At 52.2% G+C, this 19,310-nt stretch overlaps 7 protein-coding genes across 7 annotated transcripts; 4 read left to right on the top strand and 3 right to left on the bottom strand.

Moving 5' to 3' along the window:
- Window positions 1-3,391: 3,391 nt before the first annotated feature.
- BU25DRAFT_450875 (cytochrome P450) lies at window positions 3,392-5,334 on the top strand (the record flags this gene model as incomplete). The annotated part of the gene is made up of 1 exon (XM_033709721.1): window positions 3,392-5,334. The coding sequence occupies exon 1, from the start codon at window positions 3,703-3,705 to the stop codon at window positions 5,332-5,334; it is 1,632 nt and encodes a 543-aa protein (XP_033558411.1). The 5' UTR covers window positions 3,392-3,702.
- A 1,370-nt stretch (window positions 5,335-6,704) lies between these two features.
- BU25DRAFT_298410 (NAD(P)-binding protein) lies at window positions 6,705-7,615 on the top strand (the record flags this gene model as incomplete). Its single annotated transcript, XM_033701947.1, has 2 exons — window positions 6,705-7,103; window positions 7,154-7,615. Coding segments are annotated over 2 exons (861 nt in total), but the record flags the coding sequence as incomplete, so codon positions are not given.
- An 868-nt stretch (window positions 7,616-8,483) lies between these two features.
- BU25DRAFT_413779 (glutathione S-transferas-like protein) lies at window positions 8,484-9,303 on the top strand. Its single transcript, XM_033707117.1, has one exon. It carries the CDS (start codon window positions 8,540-8,542, stop codon window positions 9,212-9,214), a length of 675 nt encoding a protein of 224 aa, XP_033558413.1. The 5' UTR covers window positions 8,484-8,539; the 3' UTR covers window positions 9,215-9,303.
- On the bottom strand, window positions 9,264-10,839 carry BU25DRAFT_433719 (FAD/NAD(P)-binding domain-containing protein; the record flags this gene model as incomplete). Its single annotated transcript, XM_033708802.1, has 5 exons — window positions 9,264-9,633; window positions 9,701-10,306; window positions 10,377-10,584; window positions 10,637-10,682; window positions 10,756-10,839. 5 exons carry the CDS (start codon window positions 10,837-10,839, stop codon window positions 9,264-9,266), a joined length of 1,314 nt encoding a protein of 437 aa, XP_033558414.1.
- A 202-nt stretch (window positions 10,840-11,041) lies between these two features.
- BU25DRAFT_163791 (uncharacterized protein) lies at window positions 11,042-11,728 on the bottom strand. Its single transcript, XM_033700755.1, has one exon. It carries the CDS (start codon window positions 11,622-11,624, stop codon window positions 11,244-11,246), a length of 381 nt encoding a protein of 126 aa, XP_033558415.1. The 5' UTR covers window positions 11,625-11,728; the 3' UTR covers window positions 11,042-11,243.
- Window positions 11,486-12,881, top strand: BU25DRAFT_413780 (V-snare-domain-containing protein). The gene is made up of 3 exons (XM_033707118.1): window positions 11,486-11,840; window positions 11,971-12,383; window positions 12,479-12,881. The coding sequence occupies exons 1-3, from the start codon at window positions 11,661-11,663 to the stop codon at window positions 12,564-12,566; spliced, it is 681 nt and encodes a 226-aa protein (XP_033558416.1). The 5' UTR covers window positions 11,486-11,660; the 3' UTR covers window positions 12,567-12,881.
- A 112-nt stretch (window positions 12,882-12,993) lies between these two features.
- On the bottom strand, window positions 12,994-15,193 carry BU25DRAFT_163788 (uncharacterized protein). Its single transcript, XM_033700754.1, has 4 exons — window positions 14,928-15,193; window positions 14,776-14,880; window positions 14,188-14,564; window positions 12,994-14,132 (listed from the first exon to the last, which is right to left on the bottom strand). The coding sequence occupies exons 1-4, from the start codon at window positions 15,081-15,083 to the stop codon at window positions 13,364-13,366; spliced, it is 1,407 nt and encodes a 468-aa protein (XP_033558417.1). The 5' UTR covers window positions 15,084-15,193; the 3' UTR covers window positions 12,994-13,363.
- Window positions 15,194-19,310: the final 4,117 nt, after the last annotated feature.

Raw genomic sequence — 19,310 nt, forward strand, 5'->3', positions numbered from 1 at the left:
ACATGGTGGCTAACACAAATACCACTTTTAGAAAGCCTCTTCCCTATCGGTCATTGGCAATTAAGAGTCGGTCTTGAACACCGAACCAATCACTCTCAGCACTAACGAGTTTATGCTCGGCCCATTCGATCCGCACGTGATTTGGCGTTTGTGGAGATCGACATTCAAGGTTAGACGGCGGACTAAAGACAGGGGTCTTGATTGTGTGCAGATCCAAGAGTCACACAATCTCAATTGTTAACAAGTTGTGTATGGTAACAGCCGCGATCATCCCGACTATAACAGCCCTTCTATAGAACTCTGGTCGGGGCTGGAACTTTGCAGTTCAAACTGACGTTTAACCAGCTTGTCCGACGCCGGAAAGGTTGGAACCGTACTGATAGCAAACAGTCTGGACAAGACTACACCATATGTTCTCTCACCTCGGTTAACGAACGGGTCCTCATAACCTCAGCACCACTGTCAGAGGAAAGAATGCAAACAGCAACTAGAACACAACAGGCGGGGGAAAGTTGACGCATTGCAGTGCACCAACATGGTGCATTGATCCTCACCGTTCAACATGTTTGCGATTCGTACCTTTCCCTGGTCCCCAGGCAATTCCGGATGACATGTCCGCTGTCACCAACGTTTGTCACCGAGTCGCGGCCTGAACCACGAATCGTACTGGAGGTCCTGCCTTGCGCCATTGCTACGATTCAAAGCAACGTTCCGCTTCTAGATACGAGATTGCGGGGACTGAACATACACTTCCGCGCTCACAACAGCTGAATGCTCGAAATGTCTCCTAGACACACCAACAGAACCTGCGCATTGTTCCTCTCAATCCTGAGCTCGCAAATTCACATTATGGCAACACAACTTTGCGCAAGGTCTTCTCGAAAGCATTGCTGTTGCTCTCGACCCGACCTCGATACTTCTGGAAGTAGTATCTTCGAAGCGGAACAGCCTCAAAACTTTGTGCGAAACCCGTTTTCTGGTTCGTGGCGCTCTCTTACATGTCGCATGCAGCATCGGCCGCTCCACGCGTTCAAAACAGCTTAGTCCTTATTTTACGATGCGGGGTTATGTCACAGTTGGAAAAGCGGCATGCAGTATCACGAAACATAAAGTTTGAAAAGCCGGCTTCAGGGCTCTCGACATTTTAAACTTTCATATTCTGCTTTCTTTCGCCAGGCGAACGGATCACTGACCACGTCCAGCGTATTTACCTGCCGTTCTGCACGCCTGGAATGCCACGTCATTGAAGACTGCAGATGCAATAGGGTCATATTCGTGGGCCAGAAGTTGGAATTTTCGTGTAATGTGAAACTTAAATCTAGGGCTGCAGCCGTCTGATCGATGCGGCCAGGATGTGCATCCACCAATGGGATTGCAACGCGATTAGCCGTTGTGTAGATATACGAAGACGCCTGGAGTTCTTTCACTTTCAATACCAAAGCATCGAATGTGGCATAAAGATGCATCTAGAAAGTCGCAATGTGGCTGTTGCAATTTACCCGTCTAGCCATTCGCTTTATGTCCAGGTCCGGGACACGAACAACGAGACCCCTTCGGCCTCCAGTAACAAGACAGCTAGAAACAACATGGCCGCCCTTAGAATTCCCAAAGTACATTTGCGGCGTTGAGCGTGTAATGATGAGAACATGCTCATTGCGTTCTCAAGCCGCAGGAATGGACCCCGTGGCTCATTGCTCGCCAGGCACAACGGCTGGTATTTGTAGCGACGACTCGTTCTGTAGCACAAGGCTGAGTACTCTCGACAGCAGGCTGAAGGCTAAATCGACGGAACGATTGTCCACCAACATTGGGATCTCCCACGCTAGAATCGTTGGGTCTTGGTGGACGGCATGTCGCAAGCTATTGACCCGGGTCGACCGCTGTCAACGACATCATGACTGGTGCGGCTGAAGTCTGCCCCTGATGAATTGGATCTCTGAACCTCTTATCAGCTCTACGATCTGACAGTCGCTTCGACTGTCTTGTGGTGTCGACTGCGTGACCTTACGACTGGACTCCAACTTCACCGATAATTTAGTCTGCCCTTGTGAAGTGCTCTTTGACTTGAGCGACCCCTAGTTTTCCCGCAGCATTGTTCAGATGTGGAGAAAGTCTGAGTCCGGAATCATTCACCAGACAGCGCCATTGCCTGTTGGTCCTTGTTGAACCACACCTTCTGTCTGTTGAGATTGAAATGCGATAGCTTATTGGATCTGCAGACAGACTCGACCGGCGTCGAATTGTGACAAGCGGTAAGTGAATGTCTCATGCGATGAAGCACCAGAGTCCAGCAGTGCGATCAGACGCAAGTCAGTTTGACAAAGGTTCACGGCCTCCAAGCTCTTATCAACTCCAGCGGCCAGAAATTCATCTCTCTATGATGCTCAGACTAGGTGAGCCACGATCGAACGCCTTTGTGTACTTTGAAACGAAGTACATGGACGGCTAAAAATTGGAGTAGTGATCGTCTTCTGGTATGGCAGTTGATGATTTCCAAATGGCAGAACTGACTCATTTATGACGGTGATGTGCTGAGCTGTAGATTAAAATGGTCATCGGGCTCCCAGCGTTGCAGATGATCGTCGTGGCAATAGACTTCTCGTAAGAACATCGTCCATCCCGAGCCGCTGATCGGGCACTAAGATATGGTCAACAGAAAAACAGGCCTCTTCGCTTCTTGTTGGAACCTCTATTAGGCGTCTTAGTGAATGCATCTCCGACTCTTTGCATTAACGACAATACTAGAGCCAACCCAGTCTTCAACCATTAAGGTCCTCCCGATTGACTATGCGCCAAACGACAACCCAAGCACCAATGGCTGTATGCAATATACAAACCTACTGCTTGGTATAGAATAGCAGTGAGGATAACCCAAACGGCTCTGTTATGCACACACGGCCGATTACTTAAATGCGAGGCCGTACCTCTCTGATGTGATCACATAGGGGCATCATCCTACCCCCAACTGTACGTTGAAAAGGCGCATGAACTGTGGCCTGCTTTTCGTCTTGACTTGAGGGCGCAGTCGTAAGGTTTGTATGTGGGCTTACAACTGCCAACACGAGCGGTCAGAGCTTATCAGGCCTTGCGCGCAACGCTGGAGAGCGGAATAAAGGCGCCCGCTCAAAGTTTCGCTGCTGCCTGACATCGCAAGACAATACAGAACAGGTGAAGCTTGCGGATCCATTTCCTCATCCTGGCAAGCGAGTTGTCACAACCAGTAAATAAAAGTCTCCCTGAATGGCTGTGTGGAGCGAAGATAGTGAAGGGAAGGGGCGCTTAAGTCAAACCTCGGCCAGTGCCTAAAAGAGCTAGCCCCCTGCTTAGCACTACTCGCCTCCACTCGCATTCGCGTTTCGACATTGCCATCAACACCAACAGAATGGCATTTTTGCCCCAGGTCCTAGTATTGTAGGATGAAGAAAAACTGCAGACGAGAATTACCAGGATATACGCTGATCATCGCAACGCCTACCTCATTCGAACGGTCGGAACAGCGCCATTCCGTGACACTATTCGTCGGAGACCTTCTTCGTCCAACCGAGGTTGCTTACGATCGACGTCACAAGCTGCGAGAAGCCACGATGTTCTTCGTTGCTTCAATCATCATGAGAAAACATGCATGCCGATATAGGGACGAGAAGTCTTCGTCCAAGCTTATAACTGCGACACTTGCCCTACATTAGCATTCACACCATCACAATGGAAGTCACACCCGCAAACGTAGCTTTGGCAGCTGTGCCGGAGTCAGTCCTTGCTTTTTACCTGCTCCCAAACCTCATCGCGAAGGGCACACTGATATCCTTCTTCCTTGCTTTCCTGGTCTTCAACTTCGTGCTTTATGGCATCTACAAGGTCATACTCTATCCATTCCTCTTGAGCCCACTTCGACACCTACCGCGAGCAAGTGGCTTTAAGCCCCTCATCGGACATGGCATCATCATGTTCCAGCGTCCTCCGGGGCAGGCGCATCTCAACATCATGAAAGCAACACCCAATGATGGTATCATCCGAACGCTGGGCTTCTTTCACACCGACAGGCTCATCGTCACCAGCCCCGCGGCCCTAGCAGACGTTCTTGTCAACAAGAGCTACGACTTCGAGAAACCGCCATGGGCGCGTGCTTTCTTGCGGAAGTTCCTGGGCGATGGCTTGTTGATGACCGAGGGCGATGAGCACAAGCACCACCGCAGGCAGATTATGCCGGCGTTCCACTTTCGCCATATCAAGGAATTGTACCCTGTGTTCTGGGCGAAATCGATCGAGTTCTGCAACACAGTCAAGGCTTCATTAGCAGACGATGCATCGAAAGTACTCGAGATCGGCCACTACTCGACTCAGGTCACGCTTGATATCATTGGACTTGCAGGTCTTGGTCGCGACATCGCATCGTTGCGGAGCAGCGAAGACGAGCTCGTTAAGAACTACGAAGAGATTCTGGAGCCCACATCCGAGAAGGCGATATATTTCGTATGTCACTTGATTTTCCCACCACGGCTGATTTCTGTGTTGCCGTGGAAACTGAATGAGAGAGTCAAGATCACGACTGGGAATCTCAAGAGAATCTGCACGGATTTTGTGGTGGACCGGAAGTCGAAGATGAAGCATGAGAGTCAGGAGAGTCGAGACATTCTTTCGATCATGATACGAAGCAAAAACTTCTCAGACGAAAATCTGGTGGACCAACTCCTGACGTTCATGGCTGCTGGTCACGAAACTACTTCTTCAGCTCTTACCTGGGCATCCCATCTGCTCTCGAAACATCCAGACACCCAAGACCAACTACGCTCCGAGATCCAACAACACATTCCCGATCCGCAGATCCTTTCCGATCCCACTTTCGATGTTGCTGGGTTGCTAGAAAGCATGCCCTACCTTAACGGTGTCTGCAACGAAGTCCTCCGCCTATACCCCACTATACCTGTCACTGCACGACTCTCTATTCGTGACACTACCGTGGCAGATGTCTTCATCCCTAAGGGCACTATGGTTTTTGTCGTACCGTGGGCTATCAACCGTAATCCGCAACTTTGGGGTGACGATGCCGAAAATTTCGTCCCAACGCGCTGGATCGACAAGTCAACTGGACGAGCAACAATGAACGGTGGTGCGGACAGTAATTTTGCCTTCTTGACGTTCCTCCACGGGCCACGCAGCTGTATCGGCGAACGCTTCGCGAGGGCTGAGCTGAGAGCACTGCTTGCAGCATTTGTTGGTCATTTCGAAATGGAGATGGCCGATCCGAATGAGGAAGTCCTTGTCGGCGGCACGATCACGAGTAAGCCAGTGAATGGGATGAAGCTCAAGCTGAGGCCCGTTAATTGGGGACCATGAGTCTCGATAATATCCGCCGAGTATACAATAGATGCTGGTCGTGTGAAGTAAGGTCCTAAAGACCATGCGCCCAAACCTTTTGCCCTCTCATCACTGAATTCGAGCTCCTTACACAACATCTTTCGGGGTTCTTGGCAATATGTTCGGGGCTGTACAGTCGGGTACCAATAGTCTGTTCGCAACGGCTTTACCCCTACCAAAATCGACCATATTCTATAATAAATATAACAGCCTCTGCTTATCTAAATAATAATATAAGACAAAGAAGTATAGAAGTGAATATAATGACATGCAAATTGTATGGACCACCACTTTCTCGGTACACTAGCCCTCAAAGCCACACAAAGACCCACTGTCGAAGCTACCTGGAGTCGGCGGAGGAGCAGGTAGGGGGAGGTGTGGGCGGTCTACCTGTGATATGCGTGCAAGTCTGGCACTACGATCAGGTAGATGACGTTACCATTCATGCCGTCTGTGTAGGTATGGCTCAGGGTCTTTCTCAGGGCCCTGGGCACGTCAGAGAGCATGTATATAGGGGTCAAGTCTCCCACACATACTACACGGGTACATCTGGCCACTCAGAGTACCCCTTTCGCCTTTCGAATGTGAGTGATAGGCTATGGCTACCATGGGAGGGGTGGTCCGCACATTTCGCCAACCACCGATATCTCTTTCTAACACTCTCTCTTTGCTATCTTCTCTACTCTCTCTCTTGTTTTAGAAATAAGATAAAGATCTAAAACCTCTAGCATATATTATACTACTACATTTCTTTCTAAGAGTATAATTTTATAGCTCTGTTATTTAGAAAGGTAGATATCTTAAGGTGAAAGAGGTGACTTTTGGTGAGGAAGTCCGCTAAGCGAACAAACTTTTGGCCTAGTACTGTAACATGACTGGATGCGATCAATCCGATTTCCCCGCAACGTATGTGATGGAGCTGCGGATCAGTGCAGCTCGGACCCTGGCACTCTTCCTCAGCATTGCGGGGATAAATCTGCACTACTCTCCTAAGCGCCGTCGCATACCTCGGTGTATCCTGACATTTCTCACGCGTGCACGCTTTGAATAAGTCGCGGCTGTACACGTTCTGTTCGTAGCGTGGCTCTACTCACAGCTTGCAAACTACACCTCAAATTTGGACATCCATCATGGCTCTTAAAAGATCCATCAAAAGCAACAGACCCAGCGTGGCAGGCACAGCCGTCTCTGGCATCACAAAAGCTGCCAGCGAGCCACTTCTGACTGGTGGCTTGCTATATGTCCTCACACGAGGGCCACCACATCTGCGTGCCCGTCTCCTTGCGCCTTTCCAATCCACACTCCCGGTCTTTACGAACACCCCAAAAGGCGTCGCCAGACTCGCAACTCTAATCACAATCCTCAAGATCCTAACCACTGCGGGCATCCTCCGTCGCATAAACCAAGCGCTCAACCGCCTAGCATGGAACAACTGGACTCTCGGCCGCAGTGGCACAGGCTGGCAATTCGGCCCTGGGAAGAAAGAGGTCGTGCTCATCACGGGTGGAAGCAGTGGGTTTGGATACGAGATGGTGAAGTCCTTCTCGAAACAGGCGCGAGTCATTGCAATCGATATCTCCTCTTTCCCTCCGGAGCTGGATGCCATGCCTGACGTGCACTTCTACCAGTGCGACATCAGTGATACGGCGACGCTTGAGGGGGTGTGCGAGCAGATCAAGAACGAGCACGGAACCGTCAGCGTGCTGATCAACAACGCGGGCATCGGGCTCGGGAAGACACTGCTCGAGGTACTTCCCTTCCCCTTTCCCACCTGGACGGAAAGAGCTGACAACAACAGACAAGTAACGCAGAAAGCCAAAAACTCCTCCAAGTCAACCTCTTCTCGCACATGGTCCTAATCCGGTCCTTTCTCCCCGGCATGCTGGCACAAAGGAGGGGGCACATCGTATCCATCGCCTCAATGGCGTCTTTCGTCGCCGCACCCGGATTGATCGACTACTGCATCAGCAAAATCGGTGCTTTGTACCTGACTGAAGGACTGCGCGCGGAATGCCTCGCGCACTATCCCAACGGCAAATCCATCTGCACGACCTCCATCCATCCGAGTTGGCACCAGACGGGTATTTTGAAGAACGTGGATAGGGATTTGCTGGACAAGCATGGTATTGTGTTGGATCCGCCGACGAGAGTTAGTGATGTGGTAGTTGAGCAGGTATTGAAGGGACGCAGCGGGAGGATTTGTGTGCCCGCGACTCAAGAGAAGCATATGGGGATTAGGAATTGGCCGAGGTGGGCGCAGGATTTGGCGTTTGGATTGGTGTTTGGTAAGGCAGAGAGTTTTGCTGACTTGAGAACTGAGAACGAGGCAAGGGGGCGTGAACATTAAGCCTGACGGAGCGGCGGGGCGACCTCTGCGAGGTCTGGATATTTGCGTTTTTTTTTTAAATCTAAAGGGTATCTCCTAGGATTCTTTATTCTTGCTAGTATGCATATGAAAGCGAACGCCGGAGTGCTGTGTTTTCGTTGCGAAGGGTGCGGATGTGGAGAAGTGTCCGGGGGGGGAAACGAGGTTTCAAGTCTTCTGCAGCATTTTATGTGATGATCCACTGGATTGTGTACACGAATCTTCTTTCTTTTCCCCACTTTTTGCTAACGAGTTGCTTCACGAGGTTGTGCCTGATGTTGGAAGGAGCAAGAGAGACAGCCTCGACGGACAATTCACGGCCCAGTGATCGGTGAAGCCAACATGCCGATCGGTGCTTTCATTGTCAGCAACTTGGTAAGCTTCGCGACTACCGCAATACCAAGGCATCAACTGAATGACACCAACAAGTCGAGCAACGTACTCAGATGGTCTGAGCGGTGCTGCGGACTCCCAAACTAGGGGACTCTGTAGGCCCAGTGGAGCATAGCGTGCAGTGTGATTGGCTGCGCTAGGCGAGTATACAACATGAGGTTAGACCGTCAGAGAAGGACCGGATGCTACACCTCCCGTTTGGACAGACAATTAGTAAGATACCGTTGAAAGTCGATGTTCGGTGCTTGAGAGGGTGCGATGCTGTACGATGCTGTGCATCGAGTGTTTTCCACGACCAGGCAGACACCGCCGTGACATAGACAAAGAAAGCTATATATACGCTCCCATAGCGTTGCAGAACACATCAAACCACTCCAAACCTCCAGTCCAATACTCCCAAGAGCATCAATATTTCAAGCACCCAGCATGTCTGCCAATTCCTCCCTCAAGCCCATAGCCATCTACGGCAAACACGGCCCCAACGCCCCAAAAGTCCGTATGCTCTGCGAAGAACTCGGCCTAGCCTACGACCCGATCGACACGCAATTCTCCGACCTCAAAAAACCAGACTTCCTCGCCATCAACCCCAACGGCCGCATGCCAGCCATCCACGACCCCAACACCGACCTGACCCTCTGGGAGTCTGGTGCCATCCTCGAGTATCTTGTTGAAAAGTACGATACTGAGCATAAGCTGAGCTTCCCGGCTGGTTCAAAAGAGGCCCAGTTGGCAAGGCAGTGGCTCTTCTTCCAAGTCTCCGGGCAGGGGCCGTATTATGGGCAGGCGGTATGGTTCACAAAGTACCACCCAGAGCAGCTTGCGAGTGCGCAGGAGAGGTACTATCGCGAGATCGAGCGCGTGACCTCTGTTCTCAACGGCCATCTTGAGAAGCAAGAGAAAGGTGCCGATGGGCCATGGCTGGTCGGCGGAAGGTTCTCGTATGCGGATCTGGCGTTTGTGCCGTGGCAGGCTATTACTCAGCAGGTGTTGGCGGATAAGGTGGATGTGAGCGCGTATACGGAGGTTGAGAGCTGGTTGGACAGGCTGCGTGCGCGTGCAGCGATTAAGAAAGTTGTTGATGAGTTTCCGGGTGGGAAGTAAGGGCTCGGATAGGAGGGGAAGCATTGTATGTAGGCATGGCAAGCCATTGTTATGTAGCCTTTGCCTTGCCGTTAACCGTCCCATTCCCAACATTCGCCATACTTTGCCTTTTGATGCCCAGCACACGTTCCAACACCGTGATCCACAACTGCACGAATACCGCCACAGCCCTGACGACCCAATCTTTCCAATCGAGCTCTGGTTTCAGACCCCTACCAAACTTCGCATCCTTAACCTCCCACGGCACACCGCCACCCAACTCCAAACCGACTCTCATCCCACTACTGAAACCATCCTCGTGGAACCCGTACCCCGTCCAGGCGCCCGCGAACCAGACGCCGTTCCTCCCCTGGATTGTGTGGAGTCGCTCTTGGGCAGCGATCATGCGGGAATTTGTAAAGCAGATGGCGGTACTCGAACTGCGCCTGCGTCAAGGCTGGGTCTGGAGGTGTTTCGGGGTTGAGAGTGACGAGCACGTTATCGAACTTCTCAACAGGGATGTGTTGGAGGATGTTCATATTGTACGTCAAGCTGACTGTCTGGAGGGTGCCCGAGGGGTTGGCGTGTGAGGGCGAGGTGGTGGTGAGGTAGTTCCAGGCGGACCATGCGGCGCGGCGTTGCGGCACAAAAGACAGGTCCGAGTGCAGGTATGCGATGTTGGGGGTGGTTTGGAAGGCGTTGAGGATGGCGGGTTCTTCGAGGGTGGCGAAGGGGCTGAGGAGGGTGCGTGCTTGGTCGCCGTGGCACGCGAGGATTACTGAGTCGAATATTTCTTCTGTGGTGATGCTTGGGCCGCCGAGGGTCAGGCGGACACGGTCGTCCTTTCGTTGTACCGATTTAACGGGTGTGCTTAGGTGCAGTTGTAGATTTTTGCATTCTTTCATGACGGCGTCGATGTAGTGCTTCGCTCCGCGATGCACTGTTAGCCACGGCGGGCGCTCGCTCACTGTCGCCAGCAGGTGGTGGTTCCACATGAACCTCACGAGCGTAAGCGCTGGGAACTCCAAAGCGCACTTGTCGGCTCCCGTACTCCAAATACAAGCCGTCATTGGGATCAAGTAGTTATCCCGGAATGCGTCTGAGTAGCCGTTTCTCTCTCCAGATACTGGCCGATGCTCTCTTGGTTTGCTTGTTTGCAGCAGCCGATCCTGGAGGCATCGACAGTAGGTCCAGGGCAAACTGGTTGAATCGGACAGTGTCAAAGATCATGCGCCAGAAGGAAGGCTTGAAGATGTTGGAGGACTGGGCGAAGAACGCGCCTAGGGACGTGCCAGACCATTCGAATGCGCCTGCGTCTCGCGAAATGGCAAATGTCATCTCTGATGAATCGGTCCTGGCATTTAGAGCCTTGAGGAATTGAATGAGATTTGCTGCAACCAGATTAGTCACTAACCCCAGCTGGTAGGCTCCAAGCAGACGTACGGTAAGTCGCTGCGTTGAGCACAATGAATCCGATATCAACGGGTGTCTTAAGTCCATTGTCTCCAGTTGACGGTGTTTGTGTGACCACCTAATCGATCTGCTGCTTCGAAGAGGTGAACTTCGTGTCCTGCATTGCGGAGCGTCCAAAGCGCGCTGATACCGGAGATGACGCTACCAACAACTGCTATACGTTTTCTTTCCATCTCTTTTGCAAGATCCTGAACACTCCAAGCCTCGAGTGGCGATTATACAGGCACGCTAAGGTATGCGTCCGGGAAATGGCAGAAAGCCAGCAAAACAGAGAAAGAGCACATGGCTGCGAAGACTGGAAGTGTCGATGTCGTTGACTCGCAGCAGATTCGGTTTCAGCTAGTACAGGCCGAATGCAACGCGTTTGGCACCATTAGTAAAGTCTGCTTTCCAGACGTTCGTCTCTTCTACGGCCGCGAAACACCAAAGTTTCCTCACATATGCGGCTCCGCGGAGACAGTGTTTGGAGGGAGGTCCATCACGTAGGATCCACTTGCAACTGTGCGCTAGGCTGTGCGCTAGGCTGTAGACTACCGAACAGGTGTTCTTGAGCAATCGGAGTTGAGTGTTCAGATGGTCAACAGAGAATCGACGGGACAGTGAAACTGTTGCTGCAGGTGGAAAGCAGTTGTGAAACAAAATGCCGTGGCCCAAGTCTCAAAGTGAGCCGGACGAGAGCCGAGGGTGCTGACAACAAGGCGCCCAAGCACCACAGCTCCCTATTGAACGAGTGACCATATTCTTTGCAGCTGTCGAACGACTTGATGTCAAGGCAGCAGTATCCAACCAAGCGTGACTTGCGAGAAAGTGATAGACAGAAAGCTCTCCACGTGATGCGACAAGGACACCCTTGCCTTGGCAGTGCGTAATGCGCCCCGTCGCAACTCGGCAAGTCAACAGCCAACAGCGTCAATACCCTCCCATGTCCCCGCCTCGGAACCTCTCCACGATACCCCATCCACACACCCAATAGAGTCTCGCCGACACGCCCACCATGTCCAATCTCATCGACGCAGAGGCCGGCACCGAGCGCTTCGGCGGCTACGAAGCAGAGCTGAAGCTCGTGCAAGCCGACCTGTCGCAGCAAATCGAGCAGATCAAAGACACCACCGGGGAGCCGCGCAAAGCGGCAATCAGCAGAGCGGAGCGCGCGCTGGAAGAGGCCGATGAGCTGGTACGTCAAACCCTATACGTTGCCGCCTAGACACCTGCACACCACGCACATGATACACCACGCACACGATACACCACGCACACGATGCTATGCGCACTATCGGGGACGACGGCTAACGTGTATTCGACAGATTGGCCAGATGCGCCTCGAGAAAAGTAACATTCCGGTGAACTTGAAGAGCAAATACAACGCCAAATTCCGCAACTTCGAATCCGACCTCGACGCCACAAAGCGCAAGCTGCAACAGTACACCAACGACAAAGCGAAGCTGTTCGGCTCGCGCTACACCGATGACCCAGAACAGGGTGATGCGCAGCTCGAGCAGCGACAGCAGCTCTTGTCCGGCACAGACAGGCTGAACCGGTCCTCGGGGCGCCTACGAGAGTCGCAGCGGATAGCGCTCGAGACGGAGCAGATTGGCGCGGGGACGCTGAGTGACTTACATCGCCAGAGGGAGACGATTGAGCATACGAGGGAGAGGCTGCTCGAGAGTGAGAGCTATACGGATAGGAGTATCAAGACGTTGAGGGGCATGGCAAGACGGTAGGCACCCCGTCGTGTTTCATGGTCCACTGGTGGCTGCTGATGCAGTGCCAGGTGGATGCCGTTTGGTCAGTCGATATGCTAACGAGATGCAGGATGGCTACGAACCGCATTATCACTATTGCGATCATCACCGTACTGGTACTGCTCATCATCGCTGTGATCTGGAGCAAGTTCAGATAAGCATGTTTCGTTAGCGTTCTCGTTCGGTTCGGCGTCTGGAGCATCTCTACCGTACATATTGGCTCAAGCTCATTCAAATGCGCTGAATGACAACTTTCATCATCTTTCATCATCTTCATCTTTGGATCGCTGTGTGCGTACCAATTCATGGGCTGTTGTAGTTGCTTTGCATGATGTAAAGCACGTGAAGTCGGATCGTCAGCTGGTCATTATTCCATTCATGAAGCAGAGTGAAGGCCTCTGCGGCCTGCTTCGCTGACAGTAGTTACACCCTATTACACCTTCTCGTCAATGTCCCGGAACAAAACAATAACGCTTGAGTTGTACAAAATGAAAGATACACCAAACGCCGTTGCATACAGCGCCAGACTTCAGACCTGGGTATCGTTGTTGCTCCCGTCCATGTGTGCCCTGTTCAGTCTGTCTTGGTAGAGATGGGATTTAAGAGGCGAGGTGTTGTTCGACGTGAGGCGTCGCTGGTGAAAGCCAGGTTGCATCGACACAGTACTTTTGAGAGTTTTACTCGTGTTACCGGTTGGTGGTCGATAACTGTTCCGGGCGTGGTTTACCGCAATGCTTCGTATGTGTGCCGCTTGATTTGCCCTTCAGGTGCCGTTGACATGTGTCGTGACGGCGAAGGGTACTGATAGTACACCTCACAGCTACCCTGTGACTGTACACGAGGTGTCGGCTTGCGCTCGTCTGCTGCGATGCATAGCAGCTCAGCGCGAGGACCTCGCAGATTTCGCAGACTTGTTCGACCGAACATACCCGTACTTCTCGTACATACTCAATAGTCACGCCTCATCCGCCTTCTGCGCCTCCGCCGGCCTTGGAATTGCAGTAAACGACTTTGTCCAATCCCCACTGCCCACCGGAAACGGCGTCAACGGCAACGGCTTCGTACTAACCGGCGTCCTAGACGGCCTTCTACTCGTCGGCAGTTTCGTGAGGTTGATACTCGCTTCGCTCGGTCGCCGACTGTAAGCACCAGGCGGGAGGGTACTCGTATCGTCTTCCGAAAGACGACTAAGATGCAGGGAGATTGGCGGTGCAAACGGCGTCACAGGGGACATGCGCAGCGGATTCAGTGCCTTGCCTTGAAACGGACCAGTGGTTGTGGTGGAGCGCTCGGGGATGGTGACAGAGAGGTTGTTCCTGCTGCGGGAGTGCGCCACACTCCCACTTCTCGACTGTGTGCGTTGGCTAGCCTGGCCGGAGGTGCGTGGGCGCGTATCAATGGGTAGCTGACTGCCGGCACGAGAGTGGACTGGTCGGATGGACTGGGTTGGCGTGTCGACTCGCGTGCTGACGGAGAGGGCGCGGATGTCCTTGGGGCGCTCGATGTCGTGCTCGAGGACTGTGGTGTATGCGGGTGCGGAGGAAAAGTATTTAGGCATCATTACGGCAAAGAGCGGGCGCATTGCTGGGAGGCAGGCGCAGATTATGCCGACGTTGACTTCGACGGCGGAGAGGGTGGCTTGGTCGGAGTTGTCGAAGATCTGGTCGTTGGAGTTTGCTAGGTTGTCCAGAGAGTATAATCGAACTGTTGAGACTACCATGACACTGTCGTGCTGTTAGGTCGTGTTTCGAATCTCTGAAAGGGAGGACTTGAGCCTACCTGGCGCCAAGAGCGAACATGGTGATCAGCCCCTTCTTCTGGCTCCTGCTGATTTGAAGACTCCGAATGACTCGGATGGGAAGTAACAGAACAATGGCATCTTGCCCGATGTTCAAGCCCGCTGTAGTGAACAAGATAATGTAATCGTTCATACAGCGTCCATCTTTCACAGACTTGTCCCAGAAGAAGTTGATAGGGTAGCATAGAAAGACATTACCAAATATGCCCCAGGCGCCACATGCAGTGACAATGCACAGCATAGCATAGCATGCGCAACGAAAGTGGCGTGGAGGGAAGATTCGAATGTACTGAACGACGATGGATACTTTGGTCGTAGTGAGTGCGAGATTGTAAATCCAGAAGCTGGCCCATAACATCTGTGCGTCGAGTCAGCATCGTTCAAAAGCTCACGGTGTACGCTATAAGTGAATGGATCAATGACAGCGTGCCAATCTTTCCGTCCTTGTTGCTGTACCTGTTCAGTTCATGTGCCAGGTACAGCGGTCGCAAGCTCCAGACGGGCGCATATGGTCGGGACGAGTGTTGCAGTCCTAATGAAATCGAGTTCGACATATGGGTGATGCTTACCTTCAACGTAATGGTGACATCGTCAGCAGAGAGGTCATATGCATGTTTCCCAAGACCGTGCATGACCTCCTCCGAAGTCACTACAGCAAGGGCAATTGATAACGCCTTCAATGGTCAGCACAGTTGGAAGAGGCTTAAAGGCTACAACATACCATAGCAATAGCAATGCAGACATCCTCAAAGCCAGCTCCCTTCGTCAATATCAACCTGGTGAACAATCGCAGAAAGACAACGGTTCCAGCAACGAGTGTGAACGCAAGAACGGTCGTGTTCACCCGGATGCCAGCGGGCGAAGCGTTGTCGAGCATTGCGGTTGGGATTCGAACTAAGTGATCGCACTCCACGTATTATAACGATTAGGAAGAAACAGTACAGCAAACCTCCAGCATGTCACCCCTCCTCAATCCATGGTAGTTCTTTCGAGGCCGTTGAAAGGGGGCCTAAAATGAGGGGAGTGTAGATCCAGGGCGAGTTCAGGTAGACGGCGGACTGGGACAAGCCTAGGAGGAAAATGGCCGACCATATCAGATGGCTGCCAGAGCGGAAACGTGGATGCACTCCTGGTGCACGAATCGTGAACCCGATACTGCCTCCATTGGTGAGATCACAGTGCCCTCAGAGTTAGCCTGCAGGTGCGTGTGGGTTCCAGACAAGCTGTCCCAGATTGGAACGCGGAGATGTCGAGGCTTCGAGCACCTCCACACCAGACCACGTTCCTGCAGCGACTATCAACATGTGCGTGACAATAGTCACAGAATAAGTGCAGGAACATGAAAAGATCCATGTCGCTACATCACCGTGATTGGAGGGGAGCCGAAAATGGCAGTGACTTGCTAGCAGCGGTAGGTACTGAGGGGGTATAATGTCGCAACTATAACCCTAGTGGAAAACTCATGGCAGCCACTGCAGCGGCCTTGTAAGGCTAGCCTTTGGGTCCTGAACTTAGCTGAGGCACTTATCCAAGGCTGTGGCGTCGCATGTCACAGGCCTAGATGCAGCCTCTGAAGGGACCGGTTAAAGGTTGTAGGTGGCCTTGTACCGAAAAGCCTTTGCCATATCTTGCAATCGCATTGTCGTAAATATGATGTCGATGGCCGCCGATGTAATCTTTCGTCATTCAGCAATTGTCATCTGAGGCATTTGGTGTAATGGCAACCTAGAGGGTGATCAAACGGTGGTGGTGGGCAGGAGTTCGGTGATGGATTGCGACTAGGCTAATGTCCCTGATGCAGATCATAGCCGAGAGAGGACCGTGCCCGAAAGTTACCTGGTCTAAAAGTGGGTGTCAAACATACCGCATGACTCTGAAACGCTACCTTAGGCTGCCGGCTTCAACCCCATAGTTTTGCCTTTGATTCCCTCCGAGCCCTCCGCAGGCGTTGCAGGTACTATGGCATCCTTGCTGTGAAGATATCTGATACTATTGGATCGTACGACAGCGGCAAGATTTGCGATCGTATCTCTGCGATGGTCCGTGAAGGTCCACATTGAGCTACAAGCTGTAGTCCTCACGCCAACCGCGTGTCAAAACCCTGAAGTTTCTGGTAACTTGCTGCTACTTGAATCGGTCTTAATACGGCCAATATAGGTCTGAGGAGGCCGGCTCCGACATATATGAAAGGTTCGTACCGATCTTCAAAGCAAACCTTCACTTGACGCTTGGCCTAATAGTATTCCTCGGATGATCTGACAAGCTGGAACCTTTGGATACGCCACACGGATACGGTAGAAGCACGATGGAAGCCAATGCAGACTCAGCGTTCAATGCAAATAGAGATTGAAACGAAGTTGCCTCGAGAGATGCTGTGCAAGTGCTATTGAATAGAAAGGTCTGAATCTAGTCTCCTTCTCTGTAGCAACGTCTGGCGATCACGCATGCAGACTTGACTGTCCAACATATTGACCCTGCCGAGCTCACCATTGTCGCATCTTTATCGAACTATGTGACTCAGTGTGCTCGAAGTAAGATCGATCTCACGGGCCGGAAGCTGAGCGGTGCATCAGGATTACGCCTTTGCAAGTGCCGCTAGTAGTCTACATTGAGTAACATTCTGATCAGCATTGTGGGTGCCGTCAGTGCCGTGCGGTGAAGTCGTAGGATACTATAACCTAACGTAGTAGGACTTGCTCCAATGGCCTGGTAGGTTCGCATGGTCCCATGTAGGATTGCCCTGTATTTCAGCTCTTGCGACTGCTCGGGCCTTGCGTTCTCGTGCATATTACCACCGCTTAATCTTACAGTCGAGAGAGGGCCGGAGCCACAACTCTGCCCATACAAGAAGCAAACGTGAGCGGCCAATGGGGCACCACGACGAACGGACCCTGGCCCTTAGCGATCTTGCAGGAATGAGGCTTGGTGTGGGCCTTAGGTGACCAGCGGCTTGATAGTCAGCTGCAAAGACGCGGTAGATGCGAACGAAAGTGTCAAGCCAGTTCCAGAATCATGCGAAGACGACGCATTCGGGCATCTGCTCAAGCTCTACGGCACCTAGTTCTGCCGAGCACACCTCCAGTACTCAGATGCAGCCTTCCTTCCTTCCTTATGCTCTAAGTAATGCGGCGAAGGGATCACATCCTGGACGAAGATCGATCCTTTCGCCCAAGGGACGCATGAAGCACCTATCCCTCACTGCACGCTGTATCACCGGGGCAACCTTTTGCCAGTCTTGTGTGCAGCGCTCCTACATCGTCGGTGCCTATCCTCTGCGCATATTGTCCGCCGTGCGCACTAACCAGCGGATGTGTCTTGTCGATATTGGCAAGCTCGAAGTAGATCCTGGAACAGGCTTAGAGGTAGACGACCCTTGTGCTTAAGTCTCGCGCGGTTGATGGGTACGGTTGTCGAGTATTTCGTGCTTAGTGAGGCCATCCGGGCGTCGTGGCCGTTCAACGCTGTTAACGAGCTGATGAGACTGGAGCAGGTGTGTCGGCTCAATGTATGGTGGGAGCGACTGCACCATCTGCAGATGTGCTGTTGATGTCGTGTTCCTGTCCAGAGAACGTGCGCCTTCCGTCTGACGCGGTGTTGGCATCGATTGCAGAAGAAGCGCCCGTATAGACCTCAAGCGTATGAAAGCCTATGTCGCAAAGACGCGTGACATGTATTATCAGGGGCGCAATCAGTGCTTTTCGAATGTGTGCGCGTATCTTTTGGCGTTGTCTGTTGTTGGCGGTGGGGAGGCAGGCGCAGCTTCAAGACTGGAGAGCTATAGCGGCGGCGTGGTTTCTTTCGCGTTGGTGCTGTCGAGACTGTCTGCGACGCTGCGAGTATCAATGTACGTCGACCGAGGGATCGTCGCGCGCTGGGTGGATTTGTGCAATGTTGACGTCGCCGGCAGACGCACGTCAGCATCGATTTGATGGAGGCGGTGGTTGTGAGTTTGTTCTTCCTCAATCTCGCGGCAGGCCACGGGGATCAATGAAAAATGAACTGACAGCAGTAAATGGGATACAAAAATTCCCAGCCGATCCGAAGACCAACTGGAGCAGTCATAGTTGTAGTTTTCAACTAGCAAAAACGCTACCTCAGACGAATCTTCACTGGTAAGCGTAAAGCCCTAGCACTTGGATGCAGGAGGAAGCCAGGGCCGGAGGGCAGCGAGATTTTATGCCCGCGCTGCGCACAGGCAGCAGCTTGGCACGCTAGTATCATGTGACGTGGCACGGTCTGCTGACGGTCGTTGCGCTCTCCGAAGTTTTACCAGTCCAATCAAATAGCAGTGGATGTGAAGTCGTGAAGCAGGCAACACCAACATCATGTTCTCGCAGTCTATCGGATGACGTCGCCGGAGCTCAAGACGCGCAGGTTTACCTTCACCGGGCTCTCCTTCACCGGCGCACGTTGACCGATATGGTTGCTGAGCATCGACATTGGCGTGCTGTGTCAAGTTTGGCTATGTTCTGGACGTGAAGAGCACAGGAGCGCAAGACCGCTCTGTGTCTCTCGTCGAGGAAGCAGCAAAGCGACTTCCAGGCACAAGTACGAAGAGGCGTGATCTTACCGTGGGGGGTAGGCAACACCAGATCATGTTACGCCAAAACATGGAGACAACATGAACAATCCAAGGTAGCAGAAGCAACCGTCCGGCCTACCTCAACTCCACATGACAATGCGGTTGAGTCGAGACCGAAATTCTCAAGCACAGCTCCTCTCGACCTCTCCATTGTCTGGTATCTGCCATACTGTAAGCACCATTGTGGCTGCGCATATACACAGAAGCTTTCTTTCGAACAACGAATTATCGACTCGGCAGATCATCACGCCAGCATTGCAGCGCCGACAGCGACCGGTGCTCTTTGATCCAGAAGCATTACATGTACCAAACACCTAGCAGCAGACACGTCAAGTTCTTACAAATCTTGTTGAAGCTTCCAGCAGATTAGATTGACTACAAGATAGTCAGTCGTTGATTTCAGCTTGTGGACGAATTTTTAGACCTGGTTATTACATCTCCATACTGCTTCCTGGCCCTTCGAAGATCTTACGCCGTTGTGTTGCTCTTTAATTACAAGAGCGGCATTTCAGCAGGATGAAC

This window comes from Macroventuria anomochaeta (assembly GCF_010093625.1).
Source record: "Macroventuria anomochaeta strain CBS 525.71 unplaced genomic scaffold BU25scaffold_32, whole genome shotgun sequence".
NCBI lineage: Eukaryota > Fungi > Ascomycota > Dothideomycetes > Pleosporales > Didymellaceae > Macroventuria > Macroventuria anomochaeta.